We start from the raw sequence: 16825 nt of genomic DNA, 5'->3' as shown, positions 1-16825 counted from the left end.
AAGAAATAGGAATAATAATAGTAATATTAGTAGTATTAAATTTATAAATATAAGTACTATGTTTGTTAAATAACGATAAAAAGTACTCGAAAATATTAAAAAAGCGAAGGAAAAAATAACGAAGAAAACCTCCTAACCCCAGAAAGAAACCCCTCTTTAGCTCCCGATTAGTTTTGATTGCGAAAAAAGGGGGAAAAATCATCGCCACGACGAATTCAGTCCGAATAGAAGCAGAATCTGCAAGTGTGATGCGATCTCGGAGGTGGCGGCCGGCCAATGGTGCGGCGGCGCGCTGATGGCCATGCTGCAGATGACGTGGCAGCCGAGCCTTCTCAAGTCGCTGAAGCGGAAGCACGGCTCGCCGCCGCTAGGGCTTCGGAACCTCGGCAACACCTGCTACCTCAACTCCGTCCTGCAGTGCCTCACCTTCACCCCTCCCCTCGCTAATTTCTGCCTCCGCTTCCTCCACTCCTCCGTTTGTACGACGCCTCTCTCTCCACATGTTTTTGTGCGTGCGGTTTTTGTTATTCATCGTGATGATTACTCAACACTATGCGATTGACTGTTACTGCTATTATGGTTTGATTTTACTTTAATTGAATTTCTTTTATGTAGAATTGCTGTATTGAGTGTGACAAGGTTGGGATTCGAGCTGGAAATGCTTATTAATTTAGAGTTTTCACCGTTCAAGACTTGTTTGGGCTAATACGAGGTTTCTTATTTGGGGGGTTATTCTCTTCTTGGTATCGCAAGACTGATATGATAAATGCTAATTTGGTCAAATTTTCATCTAGTAGTTAGATTGAGCTTGCGATATAGTATTTTGTCGTTGAAATAATGGTCCGAAAGTGTGTAGTTTATAGGTGAATGAATCTCAAAAAAGTGTAGATTCGGTTGCTTGTGTATATATTATCGCCGATCTAATGGTCCGAAGGTGTGGAATTTAAAGGAATGAAGCTGAAAACTGTCAAGATGGTACCCAGGCTAACTTAATACGGAATTTCGTGGAATATCTAATGGATAATAGATTTTTATAAATATGATGTTTCGTCTATGACTATGAGATGTTGAGAAATGGAACTAAATGATCCCAGTCTGTCCCATTTGGTGGCTAGAACCTAGGACATTCAGTAGTTTAGTTAAACATAAACCTTACAATATTAAGGGTTATTGATAAACACCGTCTATGGATTATATTCTAGTTCCTTTATTCTGTGATTAACAAATAAATTTAATTTATTTTGTATTTTATTAAAATGAACTCTGCATCCTATTAGAATTTAATGTATTCTCCAATTGTATAATGATGCTTCAGTTTAAGGGTGGAGAGTGGATTGGTGAGCCCAAAAATTTATTAACATCATAAACATTTATAGGTGACTTTGGGACAGGAAAGGAGAAGAAGGGGGATTGTCCATTCTGCTTACTAGAGAAACGTATTGCTCGCTCTTTAAGTGGTGAATCAGTTTCAGATGCGCCTATAAAGATAAATAGCTGTTTGAGGATTTATGCTGAGCATTTTCGCTCCGGGAGGCAAGAGGATGCTCATGAGTTTTTGCGCTATGTGATCGACGCGTGCCATAATACATGCTTAAGATTAAAGAAGTTGCAGCAACAACAGCGTGGGAAAAATGGGACTGCCAATAGTGGTGATATTGCTGGGGCTGGAGAAACAGTGATCAAGGAGATCTTTGGAGGGACATTACAGAGTCAAGTAAAATGTTTGGCCTGTGGGGCTGAGTCAAATAAGGTTGATGAGATAATGGATATAAGTCTGGATATTTTGCATAGCGGATCACTCAGAGAAGCTTTGCAGAAGTTTTTTCAGCCTGAGGTATTGGATGGAAATAATAAGTACAAGTGTGAAAAGTAAGTATTTTAGCTTTTTTAATTTTATGACCATAGATTAGTTTAGTTGTCCATAGCATGTTGTTTTTACTCATATAAGGTGTGTGCAGATGAGCTTTTACCAGCATGTTTTACTTATATTACTGCTGGTTTAAATTCTGACTTTATGTCATGGAAACTTGTTCCTGTTTAGTTGCAAAAAATTGGTGACAGCAAGGAAGCAAATGTCGATTCTTGAGGCTCCAAATGTTCTTGTAATTCAATTAAAGGTATGGTAGTTACTGGAACATACTTTATTTGTTTACTTTGGCTTAGTGAGTGAATGTTTGACCTTATTTCTTCTTTTTTGTTCTGATTAGAGGTTTGAGGGTATATTGGGTTCAAAGATTGATAAGCTCATTGCATTTGGTGAGGTATTGGTGCTGTCAAGTTACATGTTCAAAGGAAGCAAGGTACAGTTTTTCTTCTTTTCTTATTCCTCCAAGCCTGAAAAGTTACCAATACAAACTTGTAAATATGATAACAACCTTCGTGCTACTATTTCATGTTACCAACCCTATTAACTTTTCTTGCACGTTTTGATACTCAAAAGCTCATGCTGTACATCAGTCATATCAACCTCAGATACCTATCGGTCTCCCCTCAAACCTGAGTGTTGTCAAGAATCTTGGGAGCCACTGCCTTGGACTTAGGTTTCGTAATAACTTTTGCTTGCTTTTGCATCTCATGATTGATTGATCCATTACTGCTCAACTTTATACTTCAATGATTTGAACATCTGTGGAGGTTCTTCTGTTATTCATTCTCTTTATGATCCTGGTTGTTAAAGTCACACTAATATAATTCTCAAGGTTCATTTGAAGCCTCTTTGACAAGCTATGATTTTTTAGATAGGTGTATAGAGAATTGTCATAAGATTGTTCTGTATTTTTACATTTTTCCTGATGCACAAATGACGTCTTCTTTATGCAGGATCAACAACCTGAATATAACCTCTTTGGTACTATTGTACATTCAGGCTTCTCTCCTGATTCTGGGCACTACTATGCATATATCAAGGTCGTTTGAGGGTTGTCGAATTCTCTTGATTTTAGTCTGTAACCAGAAGTATATATATTTTTTTCTGACTTGGTTTGTATGCTCAGGATGCGATTGGCCGCTGGTACTGCTGCAATGATTCTTATGTTTCAGTCTCAACCCTGCAGGAGGTTTTATCGGAGAAAGTGTACATACTTTTCTTCTCCCGTGCAAAACAGAGACCCCGCACTCAGGTTGATGCAGTGGTTAATGGATCTAAGACACACGAGTCAAATGGCAATAAGATATCAACAATGCCAAAATCTGGTTCTATAGATAAAGTTTCCAATCATCTGCAAGAGACCAATAAGTCAACTAATGGCAGTAGATCCCTTATCAAGAAGTCAGGATGTGCAGAAAAACCATTTAGCATGAAAATTTCTGCCAACCGTTCTGAGACTAACAGGTCATATAATATCATTGTGACCAATGTCACTAAAGCACGTACATGCCAAAGGTCTGGTCATGTGGAGACCCCTGCTAATGCGGGAGATCTTTCTGATAACCAACCTGAGACGTGTAAAATCTCTGGTGCTTGTGTAAGACAAGTAGATGCTCAAGAGTCTTCAACCCACCACAGTCAGACAAGTGATTTAGTTAAGTCTAAGATTGATCATGAGCGCCCTAGTCAGCAGAGAACATTTAATGACTCTGGGAGTACCAGCAAGGTTCTTGGCCATGGAAATTTTCAAAAGAAAGAGTCCCCAGATGAAAAAGAGAGAACTGGGCTCAGTGGGCTGATGAGTGACACTAAGTGTACGGGAAAAGCGTCAGCTGATATTCAGAGTACAGGGAAAGGGCTATCTTGTTTGCCTGAAGAAAATGCGTCTGCTCACATGACAGACTCACGAAAGACTCTTAACTGCCAAGGTCCGCTCAGTGGAAATATTGGGGCCTCTAACAACTCATGTGTAAAGAGGAAGATTAAGGATGGTTGTCCGTGCATCTTTTTTGCCAAAGATGACCAATCTCGTGCAAGGGTTGAAACATTCAAGGAATCGTATGTCACTTTACTTGAATAATTAAGTAGAGAATTGCCTTTCTTTTGCTAATTACCTGATGTTTCTACTTTGAATTTGCATAATAGCTTCCCCCAGGACTAAGAATTCTTTTGTTAATTAACATTTTTCGTGCTGATTTATTTGGAGTAATAAATCTATGCTTGGTTAGGGAAAAATTCTAGGAGATGGTTTGTATTCAGTTACCCCTTCTTTGATGTGCACGGCTGGATTTGTTCCCTCTAGTATACTCATGGTCAGATGCTGTCCTCCTGAGACGGATATGTGATGTTTACCTTGTTGTTTGAATTTAATTACCATAGGACAAATAATTGAGTTCTTGATGATAGGGAAACATGTGTAATCGAGGTGCCTTTAACAGGTAAGGACTGATCTTTCATCCTCAAAAGGAGAATCGTTAACCGTAGCTTTAGATTTGTAATAAAACCATGATTAACCAATTTCATCATTCTGGAATGGAACATATACATCTCTGCTTTACTTTCTTGCTCCTTGATTGATTCTATTTCTGTCACAGGCAAGAAACAAAGATCACCAATGGAGTAATCTACTCATTGCCTTTATCTAGCAGAGTTTTTTTACTTGTTGTCTATGTTTATCAGATATTTTTCCGGCTGAAGTTACTGATCAAGTTTCTGACTGAATCTACTGATGTATGTAGGGAATATACTAAATAATGTTTTTACATTTCTCAGGATTGAAAATGAAGCTTCCATGATCCTACGTTCGTGTGGATGGTCCGAGGAAGTGCATAGCTTCATGCATGCAGCAAAAAAGTCGTGTCAGGAAACAGGAAATTCTGCACTGAATGACCATGAGAGGAAGTAAGCTCTCTTGTATTTATTGTTCAAGATTAACAAATAGTAGTTGCGTGCTTTAGAATATAGTATATTAGTATATATTAGGTGCAAGTTCACATCATGTTTCTTTGCCATACAAATTTTAAATGTTGTTGCCTTACAATTTGTAAAACTTACATGGGGACAAGGTATGCATGCTGTTTAAGGACCAAGGAGAGCTCAAACAGTACGAATTCTACAAAATTATATTTTTCGGAGATGAAAACATAATAAGTTGTCATGATTTGCAAATTGTATTTTAACATGTCAATATAATTTTGATCCAGTCTTAATTGTTGCTTTGGTTAGTTGGTAATATTCTTTGGCTCCAATCTGGTTGGTTTTCACACTTGATGAGAGTAAAGTTAAACTTCGACTTTGTTCGTTGATGCATTTGGTTCGGATATCATGTTAGTCTTCTCATTCTTGGTTTGGGCATATTCCTGTGAACACCTCATGGTGGTTGAGCAGGAGCTTACTCATTTCACAAGCGAAGAGAGCTTTACTTTCCAAGGTTCCCGAATCACTGAAAGCAAAATTGATTGAGCGTCTCAAGTTGTTTAGCCAAGAGACACAACTATCCGAAACTTAACCGAGTAAGACATGGTATGCTTTGCACTTCAATGTCTGAAACAACTAGGCCCATATTATCATATGCATAATGTTTGTTTCCCATTTTGTATTGCAGCAGTTTTAACGAGAGTGTGATCTGTTCCCATTCGATCAATATGCTTGTAAATATTTCTCGGATGCAAACTTAGATAACCTGGTTGCCGAGTTAGGTAAGTCTTGATGAGACGGCGCAGCTGCACCGTTGGTGCAGAGAGAGAGAGAGAGGGCATTGGAGAAGGCACACAATACAATCTTTGTACAATATTCTTTTTGCCATTACCAGTTTTGAATACATATAAATGCAATGAAGAAGCAAAGTTTGAGGTATTCTTGAACTGATCATAACACAAACCTTGTAAGCTTGGATTGAATGGTTCAGATTTATCCCCATTTTCCCACACCCACAAAGATAAACCCTAAGTAACTAGTATTGAGTTTTTTATTCTATAACACCAACAGCACTGCACCAATACAGATTGATCCATGAATTCATTTGATGCCCTTGCGTCTTCTGATCATGCATGAGATCGTGAAGCCGGTCAGGGTTGGAGAGAGATTCGGAGAAGGTCCGGCTCTCCATGCATCAGTGAGCCCAGGCCATGAGCTTAAGGAGCTCATCAAGGATGCTGAAGCTTCCCATGTCTTGATATATGGAAAACCAGGTGCAAAATCCACCTAAAATCACATCCAGATATCCCACTTCCTCCCCTCCAAAATAAGCCTTCTCACCAAGCTCATCTTGGAGTAATTTCAGGTGCTCGACCATCTCCTTCTCGGCAGCCTCCAACTCTTCCTTCGTCTCGTACAACATCGTCTATATACTCGCGGAGTGTAGCTGCCATCAACCCAAACACAGATCATCAGAGACTGATCAAAGAGACGGTACAAAAGAAAAGAAAAGAAAAGAAAAAAAAGATTAGTGACATATTTTTCGTTTTTCATAATCTAAATCCTTTGTCGCTATAAAAGTTTAATGGCTGATATTTTCTGTCAATGAGGTTAGCGATGGGCGTAAACACGATATGCTTTTTGCAACGATGGGCCCAAGTAGGGCAGGGGATTAACCTATCCCACCAGTTTCGGCTATTGGAGTTGCCGCCGATCCACGATGCTGCAACTCCATCTCAACCCTTCAATTTAGGGTTCACTTCTGTTTTTCGTCTGTTATACATCGCATGTTTCCTAGATCCACCTTTGTGTTTTTGCCATACGCACACCAACAGACACACATAAAAGCAAGGACGAGCTTAAGCCTCTACCAAACTAAAAAAAAAAACTTCTTTTATATTCATATAACATGATTGAATTTTTGATATTTTGTGCGAATCCCTGTGCAAAAGCTTATATCATCACAATAAAGCATAGGAAAATAAAACAAATTTCTAGGATGGCCCATGCATGCAACAACAATAATAAGAAAATTCGCCGCTACTTAGTGACAGATTAAACCCATCGTTGATCGACTATTTAGAGATAGAGAGAGGACCTTGTGGTCAATGAAATGAGCCCAAAACCTCGTCTGAGCTCCCTCATAAGGATCACAAGGAAGGAGAAACGGCTCGAAGCAACATACTTCATCGATATACTGCACAATGTTCCAAAACTCGCAAATAGGGTTGCCGTTGTGAATCAGAACCGGGATTTTGTGGTAAGTCGGATTCATCTCCAACAAAAGCCGGCTTTTCTTAGGAAAATCTTCTTCCCTTCTCTCATAAACAATCCCTTTCTCCGCAAGTGCAATCCTAACCCTTGATCCAAACATGCTTGACCAAAAATCTATCAAAATCCACTCATCACCACCACTCATTTTATTTGCAAACTTTCTTGATTGATCTCTCACATTTGTGAACCATTGTGTTGGACTTATTTAACGTGAATCAATCATGAATATTATATATTTTGTTAAAGAATGGAGTATATCTTAGCTACTCAAATATTTGTCTAATATTTATTTCATTATTCAATGATGATAATGACATGAATTCATGTTAATGCTGCAATAAAACACGTGATTTGTAGATTTGAAAATAGATGACATGATCCTGAAATATTATACTAATAGTAGATCAAGTATGCTTGTCATCTATAGTGATCAACTTATCATAACAACCAAGAAAAAGGCCAATATAATTTATTATATAGATATCATATATGCCAAAATGAAACAACCAACCAAAATCCAATAGTATGATTTATTTAATCAAATTTCAGAATTAGGTAAGTGCTATGCATAAAATAGCAATAATTGAGATCCACTATACCAAATTATTAGTTCCCACTCTTGATATTTTAATTTCAATGCTAATTTAGTTTAATTTTTCAATCATGAACAATAATATACTCCACTCAATTATGTATATAATGTTTTCATCATTTGATTTTCACTTTTATTTGTTAATAATTCATGTTGATTGAATCCAAATTAGTGGGAGTGCCAAATTTTGAGGAGTAAACGGCAAAACAAATATAGCCAAACTGCAAAAATAATCCTTCTATGATTTGTGCATAAATCATAAATTTTCAAATTTTATGTATGTACAAATTTTTTCTGTCTGATCAAGATATATGTTTATAATATAGTGTGTGATATTATTCCGACTCTATAGATATATAGATTTTGTTTACCATTGTTAACAGATAGCTGGAATAGTGGTAGTTATACTCATTTAAAGTTTTGAGATATTTTAATGTCAATTAATAAAAAATTAGTTATAACTATTTTTTTGTTAATTGACATTAATACCTTTAATTGATATTTTTTTGCACTGTATTGATATCCGTGGCTAAATAATCTTGTGTCTTGATCTAATAATTCAATGCATATAATTTAGTTGTAGTTAACAATTTAAGAATGAGTTAGAGTATAACACAACGCCCCTATAATTATATTTATTTATTTTGCTAATATTGCATGTTTCTTTTGTTTGTTATAATTATGATTATAACAATAACCTACTACTTACTTAAATACGGTATAATAAGCTTGGACTTATTTGATTTTCCACTCGATCAACTTAATTAATCATTATATTTTCAATTTCTTAAAGGATAATTATTTTGCTTTTACTATTTTCATATTACTTCTTCATGTAACTTCTTTTGACATAACATGATATTAGCAAAACAATTCAACAATTGAAAATTTGAATTGGAGATTCATATATTGTGTATATTCAAATTTGAAATCTTAGTTATTTCTATTACTACTATAAAAAATATTATGTATTTAATAATGTCGGCAGCTTCTGCATTGATGATTTTTTTTTATTTTAAGAAATTTACCAAATAACTATATACTTTGAATGTAATTAGTGGTTATTTTTAGTCGTGTTTTAATGATTAACGATATTCAGAAGTCGAAATAGTTGGCTTCTTCAAAACCATGTAATAATATCGTCTGAGAAACTAATTGCCGACTTTTCCTTTATTAGTCGACATTTGGATTTATAAGATTATATCAGAATTCACACTTTTCCATATATATTAACAACACTTCTTTTACGTAAATTAATATAGTACTAAATAACTACTGATATTATTGAATATTATATATGGAGTATTTGCCTATTTGGTGATGGTTTTTGAAAAATAATGTTCATCAGAAAATTTGTTATCTAAATTAATATAGCTTTATTAGAGTTTCAATCCCATTTTCTGATATAGCTTTATTAGAGTTTTATTAGTGTTGATATAGCTTTACTAGTAACTAGTAAGTTATGAAACCCCATAATAATATAAGTAGTTATTTACTCCCCCGTCCCACAAGAATAAACACTCTTTCCTTTTTAATCTGTCGCACAAGAATAAACAATCTTTCCTTGTTAGTCTGTCCCACAAGAATATGCTCTTTTCAATTTTAGAAAGTTTTTTCTCTCTAATGAGATGAGATTCATTCTTCACTAATAATACTTTAATTATTTTTTCTCTCTACTTATCTCTTACTTTACTAATTTTACATTAAAACTCGTGTCGGATAGTGGGATAACTGCAAATTTTTACAAAATTATGGTCGAGTTTGCAGGATAGGAAAATTACAGAATTGATACAAAATCAAAATTTTATGAGTTGAATGTCAATTTTTCCTTATTTTATTTTATTTGTGTTCTTTCACCAATAGTGGAATGAATATTGTATTTACACTCAAATGGGACAGTTTCTGACAAAAAACAAATTTGGGGCGAAACTATAAAAAAAGTCATTTATCTTATGAAAGTCACTAGTTGCTGAAAAATAATTAAGTAGATCCCTCATTTTCAATAAAAAAACATTTTCATAGTATTAAAAGCTGCCCCTCAAAATCTCTATAAAATTATTTTTAATTGTTGGGCTTCTAATTCTTGGGCCCGAGGCTGTCGCCAAGGCCCGATATCTAAATTATCGACATAAATATGTAGTAGTTTTTAAATATGAATGGTAAATTGGTAATTACTAGTATCATATGTTAAAGTCAGACGTTCTATTTGTCAAAATTTAATTAATTAATTTTCGTGTAACTTTCTCGTATTTAATAAAAAATAATGGCACGTAAGCATCATTGAGAAATCAGAATTATCAATTATATTCGAATAGTTGCATTAAATTTTGAATTTGTTGAAAGTGGACATTTGTAGACCATTAGCTTCTAGTAGAGGTGGGGTTGGGTTTTGACTTTCCAAATTGGCCCAATTCAATCCACAAAATACCAAACAAATTGAAATTTAGAATCTAATTTAATTGTTTTGGAATTTTTTTTCATTCGAATTAATTTTTTTAGCAAATTTCAGTTTTTTCTATTCAGTCGATTCAGATACCAAAATCCCAAATTTTAAGAGTAAAGACTATAAGTCCCTAAAACCCTACACGACCAAGTCACTTTTGTCTCTCACTCGTGAAGCAGCATAAATTGCTATACCCCAGAGTAACTGAATCGAGTAATGTTGATTTTACTCGAAACTTAGAGAAGTCTGATGAATCAAACTGGCAGTTATTTATCTTTGTATTTTCGGAAAATAAAATTCTAATGAAAACTATTATTGTTATGAAAAAATTGAATGTAGGCTGGATTCGAGTAGAAAAGATTAATTCTTACTATGATTCTAACATTTTAGTATCAATGCTCTGATTACATTGCAGTGTTCCATGAAATAATATATAATACTCCTATTACCCTACTACTAATTGACAACGTATAATGTCATTTTTCTCTTATCCAATTGGGATATTTTTATATAAATACAAATTCTACTATTTATTTATTGTCAACCAGTATATCTGTATTTTTTAATTATAAAGAGTTAGAACTGCCAAATGTTTGGATTGGCATTGAATTGAAATTCGACGCACGAATATCTTATTATCACTAATATTGACAAAATAAAAAGCCTTCTACGAAGCAATGAAACATCATCTATGCTCAATTTATGATAATATATGATTAATTTATTGACAGTAAATTCACTAATTATTAGTGATTTTTTTTAGCTTTTGTCTATAATTTATAAAAACTTAATACTGTACTTAAACACTAATTTTATAAATTATGGACAAATCAAAATTCAATAACAAGTAATGAACTTACCTCCAATTAATTAACCTTATCAGAATCTACCACCTTCAATTTCAATTCAAACTCCACTAATTAAGTCCAAAATTATATTCTTTCACAACCGTTTTTTTTGGCGGCAAGTTTGCCAAACAACCGTTGACAAGTATACAATTTTTTTCTCTTTATTTTCAAATTATATCTTCCTCTATATTCTCATATCATCAGTCAATAATTCTCCTTAGTCCACAAAATCATGTTTTTTTCTACTTCAATCCGTCAACTAAAATTGTCCCCTTCTATTTAAGATAAATTTATATCTCTAGTAAGACAAAACTCATTTTTCACCAACAATAATCAATACTCCAACCACTTAATTTTATCAATTTTATATTATAAAACTCAGTATCGTTCAGACAACTATTACTGACGGTAGACAAAGAAAGTGTTTAAACAGAACGGCATGATTGCAAGACTCATTTTTCACGAATAATAGTTAATTTTACCGATTTTGTACTATATTTTCCGTGGTTAATTATCAAGATTATTGACAGTAGAGGAAGATAGAAAAACAAGAAGAATTTTAATTGTGGTGTGAGGACAGAATTTTCCAAGGTTGCCAAACCCAACAGGCAAACACTGAAAGTCAGAAAAAAGTAGGCAAAAAAATACTAGAAAGAAAAAAAGTAGGCAAAAAAATAGAAAGAAAAAGGTAAGCTTGAATTCAGTCATCACCATCCCACTAACCCACCTTCCCTCCACAAACCCTCCATAGTCTTGCTGCAAATCATCACCCAATTCAATCCCATCACTCCCACAACACTCCAAATTAGAACTCTCTTTCAAAAATCTTTAAAAAATATAAATAAAAATCCAATCTTTACCCCCAAAACTCAATGGCCAAAGATTGTAATCCTAGTATTCCCACGTCCCATCTCCCTCCCTCCACCAATAATGGAGAGAATTGAAATGATGAATCCCTCAATTTTAGAGAGAGAGAGGGAGAGGCTGATTGTGGAGCTTCAGAGCTCACATGCACCACATTTTGGCTGCTTTTTGTGAGGCTTTGTAGTTGACCCTTTTCATTCCTCTCATGCCCTAGATTGTGACTTTCTTGGTTCATCTCCTGCTTCTTGCCTTGTCAATCAATTCCATTCACCTTTAATGTGACTTATCTCTTCTAGTAGCACTTATTTATATGGATATTTAATTTCCACATTTATCTCAACTGTAATTGGCTCAAGGCCTTTCCTTCCCCTTTTGAACTTCTCCCCCTTTCTGCTTGCTTTATGGCTCACAAGATCATGAATTATTGCCTTTTTTTTTCTATTCATGAATCATGTTTTTTATGAAGCTTACAATGCAGGGCACTCCCAATTCTTGAATTCTTGTCAGATCATTTAGCTCCATTTCTATCTGTAACTGTAAGTAATCCCAACATATGCTATATTGTGTTTCTTGAATTTTCCCTGTTTTAATTTTGTGTTGTGTTGTTTTGTTTCAGGCCCTCTTTTTCCAGTGATGGGAGGAAACAAGATTTTGAATTTGACAATAATGTTTTGCTGCTTAATTGTTTCTGTCCAATCATTGAATGAAGAGGGAAACATTCTTCTAGAATTCAAGAACTCCCTCACTGATCCTTACCTCAATCTCCAAAGCTGGAATCCATTAGATTCCAACCCTTGCAAATGGAAAGGTATAGACTGTATCTCAAACAACACTGTTGTTGCTATGAATCTCAGTGGCTTCAACTTATCTGGCAATCTCTCCTCCTCCATTAGCAAACTCCCACACCTAACCATCTTCAACCTCTCCAAAAACCTCATCTCTGGCCCAATCCCTTCCAATTTCAGCTCCTTCAAAGCCCTCCAAGTGTTGGACCTCTGCACGAATCGCCTCCACTCTGAGTTCCCGTCTCACCTCTGCGCCATCGCATCCCTCACAAAGATGTACCTCTGTGAGAACTATCTCTTTGGAGGAATCCCTCATGAGATTGGCAGCCTTCCTTTTCTTGAGGAGCTTGTGGTGTATAGTAACAACCTAACCAGCGAGATCCCTTCGTCGATAGGCCAGTTGAAGAGGCTTAGGATCATCAGGGCTGGGAGAAATCTCCTCTCTGGCCCTCTCCCTGTTGAGATCAGTGAATGTGAGAGGCTAACTATGTTAGGTTTAGCTGAGAATAAGCTAGAAGGCCCTTTCCCTTCTCAGCTTCAAAGCCTCAAGTTTTTAACCACTGTGATTCTTTGGAACAATCTGTTTAGTGGTGAGATCCCTCCTGACATAGGTAACTTCACTAGCTTGGAGTTGTTGGCGATGAACGGGAACCAGTTGACAGGAGCCCTCCCACGAGAGATCGGGAAGCTGCCCGTGTTAAAAAGGCTGTACCTTTACACAAATCAGTTGAATGGGAGCATCCCAGTTGAGCTAACCAACTGTTCAAATGCAGTTGAGATTGATCTCTCTGAGAATAAACTGACGGGGGTAATCCCGAGAGAGTTTGCTCGGGTGTCCAAGCTTGAGCTCCTTTACCTCTTTGAGAATCACCTTGAGGGAGAGATTCCCATTGAGTTAGGGGAGTTGCACCAGCTGAAGAGGCTGGATCTGTCCATAAACAACTTAACTGGTTCGATCCTGTTAGCGTTTCAAAACCTCGTTTTCTTGAAAGACATTCAGCTCTTCAACAATCATCTCAGTGGTGTAATCCCTCCACTTCTTGGATACAAATCCAACATCTCAATCATTAACCTCTCCAAGAATAATCTCATAGGCAGCATCCCTCCGCATATATGTCGATATCAGAAGCTGAATTTTCTCAGCCTTGGATCGAACCGGTTGTCTGGAAACATTCCCCATGGCCTAAAAACTTGCAAGTCACTTGATCAGCTTATGTTAGGAGACAACTTACTCACTGGAAGTCTCTCTGTTGAGTATACCAAGCTTCAGAACCTCTCAGCGCTCGAGCTTCACCAAAATCGATTCTCAGGGCTTATCCCTCCGGAAATTGGGAACTTCAGCAGCATAGAGAGGCTCCTGCTGTCACACAACCATTTCATTGGCCACATTCTTCCTGAGATAGGGAATCTTGTGAAGCTCGCTGCATTCAACGTCTCGTTCAACCAGTTGATTGGTAGCATCCCGGAAGAGTTGGGGAATTGTGTAAAGCTAGAGAGGCTTGATCTTAGCAGCAACCTGTTCACTGGCCCTGTTCCTGACAAACTCGGCTCGCTAGTGAAGCTCGAATTGCTCAAGCTATCCGATAACAGATTGACAGGCTCGATTCCCGGGAGCGTAGGTGGTTTAGTGAGGTTAACTGAGCTGCAAATGGGAGGAAATTTGTTATCAGGGAGCATTCCTGTTGAGCTAAGCCAACTCACAGCTCTTCAGATTGCTCTCAACATGAGCCACAACAATCTCAGTGGCTTGATCCCGAGCAGCCTCGGGAGCCTACAGATGCTCGAGATTCTCTGCCTGAACGACAACGAGCTCAGTGGCGAAATCCCTACCTCGATAGGAGGACTGAGGAGCCTCAACCAATGCAACCTCTCTAACAACCGTCTATCCGGAGTGGTGCCTAACACGCCGACTTTCCAGAAGATGGATGCTAGTAACTTCGTTGGAAACAACGGACTATGCGTGGTCGGCCAGAGCCACTGCCATTCGGATCAAACGCCATCTACCCCAAGCCGGAGCTGGTTTGAGGATGGCTCAGCGAAAGAGAGAATCATCAGCATTGTTTCCTTTTGCATCGGTATCGTCTCCTTAGTTTTCATCATTGTTGTTTGCTGGATCATGAGGCGTCCGGGGCCTTCCTTCGCCTCACTCGATGACCAAATCAGGGAGGATGAATTAGATGGATACTACTACCCCAAGCAGGGCTTCAACTATCAGGACCTAGTCGAAGCCACGGGAAATTTCTCTGAAGCAGCAGTTGTCGGGAAGGGCGCCTGTGGCGTGGTCTACAAGGCCGTCATGGCTGATGGTGAGATCATTGCAGTTAAGAAGCTGAAGTCGCGCGGGGAAGGAGGCGACAGCAGCTTCCGCGCTGAGATATCGACTCTAGGGACAATTAGGCACAAGAACATCGTGAAGCTGTACGGCTTCTGTTACCATCAGGACAGCAACCTCATCTTGTACCACTACATGCCCAACGGGAGCCTTGGCGAGATACTACACGGAGACGAGACAGCGACGATGCTGGACTGGGACGCGCGCTACAGGATTGCTCTCGGTGCTGCAGAGGGGCTCTGCTATCTGCACTACGACTGCAAGCCTCAGATCATACACCGCGACATCAAGTCCAACAACATCTTGCTCGATGAGTACTTCGAGGCTCATGTAGGCGATTTCGGCTTGGCTAAGCTGGTGGACTTCACCTACTCTAAATCTATGTCTGCTGTTGCTGGATCATATGGATACATTGCTCCTGGTAAAATATTTTTTTGTCGCACATTATAATATTTGTCTAATTTTAGCATTTATCATAGTAGGAGATTGTTCGTTTAGAACTTTTCTTAAAGTCAGAACGCATAACTATATCAGTTGACATCACAAAACATATTAGTTCGCTGATCTATGAATATCAGTTCCTGACTCAATATCAAGATTGATATGTTTTGTGATGCCAACTGATTTCACTAGAACCGCTCGTTTAACGTGTTTAAACACTGTCTCAGAATATGCCTACACAATGAAGGTGACTGAGAAGTGTGACATCTACAGTTTTGGGGTGGTTCTACTAGAGCTAGTGACGGGGAAGTCGCCCGTGCAGCCACTGGAGCAGGGCGGGGACCTAGTGACGTGGGTGAGGAGGTCGATGCACAAGCTGGATACGGCGTCTGAGATTTTCGATCAGCGTATTGATCTAGGTGCTAAGAGGACTACTAATGAGATGTTCTTGGTTCTCAAGATCGCGTTGTTCTGCACCAGCACCTCGCCTCTGAATAGGCCGAATATGAGGGAGGTGATCGCCATGCTCGTTGATGCGAGGGATGGAGCCGCGGATTCGGTCGCGTCTCCAACATCAGAAACTCCTCTGGATGGAGAGGATTATTGTTGAGGTAGATTTCTTTAGCAATGTGTATGATTTTGTACTATTATTTTGGTAGTTATTGAGTTTTATTTAACTTTGATATAGGAAGAAGATGGGAGTGTAGGAGGATGCAACCACTCTGATGTTGATTTGTAAAGGTGGATTACTAGCTAGAATCGATTCATTGCTAATAATAATTTGAGTCATTAGTTTCTGATTTGATTTATATTAACAACAACATGGGTTTATGTGCTATTGGTGTTTCTAATTATATTATGTTACAAGCAGAGAGATTGTTAATATCATTACGCAGCTAATGTAATTATTTAACCCTACTTATTCTCCTTTTTAACTCTTAATTAACCCCTAATTAAGTACTTCATCTGTCCCACAACAAGGGAGTATTTTGCCAAAGATGGGACGCGAATACGACTCGCTTATGGTTGGTGGGACGAATGAAGTATTAATATTAACATACTGTACTAATTATTGTGGACGTCTGCGTAGAAGTTTTTGTAAATTAAACACATAGTTGTGGTTACTCGAACCCTCGACCTATTAATTACCAACTAAGTTACACTTCATTGAGCTCGTAAACAGACTTGATAACATACATATGAACTAAGCTCTCAAACTAAAAAGTTTTTATGAATTATTCATACGACTATGGTAACTCGAACCCTCGACCTATTAATTAGCAAATAAGCCGCAATTCAATGAACTCGTAAATAAACTTGATAAGGCCATCTGCAACGCTGTCTCGTATCTGTCCCTTAAATTACTATTCATGGGCTCCACTGTACTTTTTTACTCCATCTCTTAATTAAGGGACGGAAACTGCAACCCTTCATCTCTTATCCGTCCCTTAAACGTCTCTTAA

General features: G+C 37.4%; 3 protein-coding genes and 1 long non-coding RNA gene across 9 annotated transcripts; 3 read left to right on the top strand and 1 right to left on the bottom strand.

Annotated features, from left to right (window-relative positions):
• The first annotated feature begins 85 nt into the window (after window positions 1-85).
• LOC121774845 (ubiquitin carboxyl-terminal hydrolase 25-like) lies at window positions 86-5722 on the top strand. 5 transcript variants are annotated; one of them, XM_042171713.1, is made up of 9 exons: window positions 86-479; window positions 1377-1869; window positions 2042-2117; window positions 2208-2300; window positions 2821-2907; window positions 2994-3925; window positions 4640-4768; window positions 5255-5379; window positions 5475-5722. In XM_042171713.1, exons 1-8 carry the CDS (start codon window positions 296-298, stop codon window positions 5373-5375), a joined length of 2115 nt encoding a protein of 704 aa, XP_042027647.1. In that variant the 5' UTR covers window positions 86-295; the 3' UTR covers window positions 5376-5379; window positions 5475-5722. The 5 variants fall into 5 exon arrangements, with proteins under 5 accessions (XP_042027647.1, XP_042027646.1, XP_042027645.1 ...); XM_042171712.1 differs by having other exon boundaries at window positions 5472-5722; XM_042171711.1 differs by having other exon boundaries at window positions 5255-5389.
• Window positions 5705-7213, bottom strand: LOC121774848. The gene is made up of 2 exons (XR_006045040.1): window positions 6882-7213; window positions 5705-6230 (listed from the first exon to the last, which is right to left on the bottom strand). It is a non-coding gene; the product is annotated as an uncharacterized LOC121774848 (long non-coding RNA).
• LOC121774846 lies at window positions 5892-6873 on the top strand. Its single transcript, XM_042171715.1, has 3 exons — window positions 5892-6057; window positions 6150-6277; window positions 6399-6873. The coding sequence occupies exons 1-3, from the start codon at window positions 5892-5894 to the stop codon at window positions 6408-6410; spliced, it is 306 nt and encodes a 101-aa protein (XP_042027649.1). The 3' UTR covers window positions 6411-6873.
• Window positions 7214-11633: 4420 nt separating the features above from the next.
• LOC121774792 (leucine-rich repeat receptor-like serine/threonine-protein kinase At1g17230) lies at window positions 11634-16250 on the top strand. 2 transcript variants are annotated; one of them, XM_042171645.1, is made up of 4 exons: window positions 11635-12340; window positions 12421-15342; window positions 15590-15973; window positions 16051-16250. In XM_042171645.1, exons 2-3 carry the CDS (start codon window positions 12438-12440, stop codon window positions 15970-15972), a joined length of 3288 nt encoding a protein of 1095 aa, XP_042027579.1. In that variant the 5' UTR covers window positions 11635-12340; window positions 12421-12437; the 3' UTR covers window position 15973; window positions 16051-16250. The 2 variants fall into 2 exon arrangements, with proteins under 2 accessions (XP_042027580.1, XP_042027579.1); XM_042171646.1 differs by having other exon boundaries at window positions 11634-12340; window positions 15590-16250.
• The last annotated feature ends 575 nt before the right edge of the window (window positions 16251-16825 follow it).

This window comes from Salvia splendens, chromosome 17 (genome assembly GCF_004379255.2).
Source record: "Salvia splendens isolate huo1 chromosome 17, SspV2, whole genome shotgun sequence".
In the NCBI taxonomy this organism is placed as follows: Eukaryota; Viridiplantae; Streptophyta; class Magnoliopsida; order Lamiales; family Lamiaceae; genus Salvia; species Salvia splendens.
Note: the sequence above shows the minus strand (reverse complement) of the source record. Positions and strands in the feature narration are given on the sequence as shown.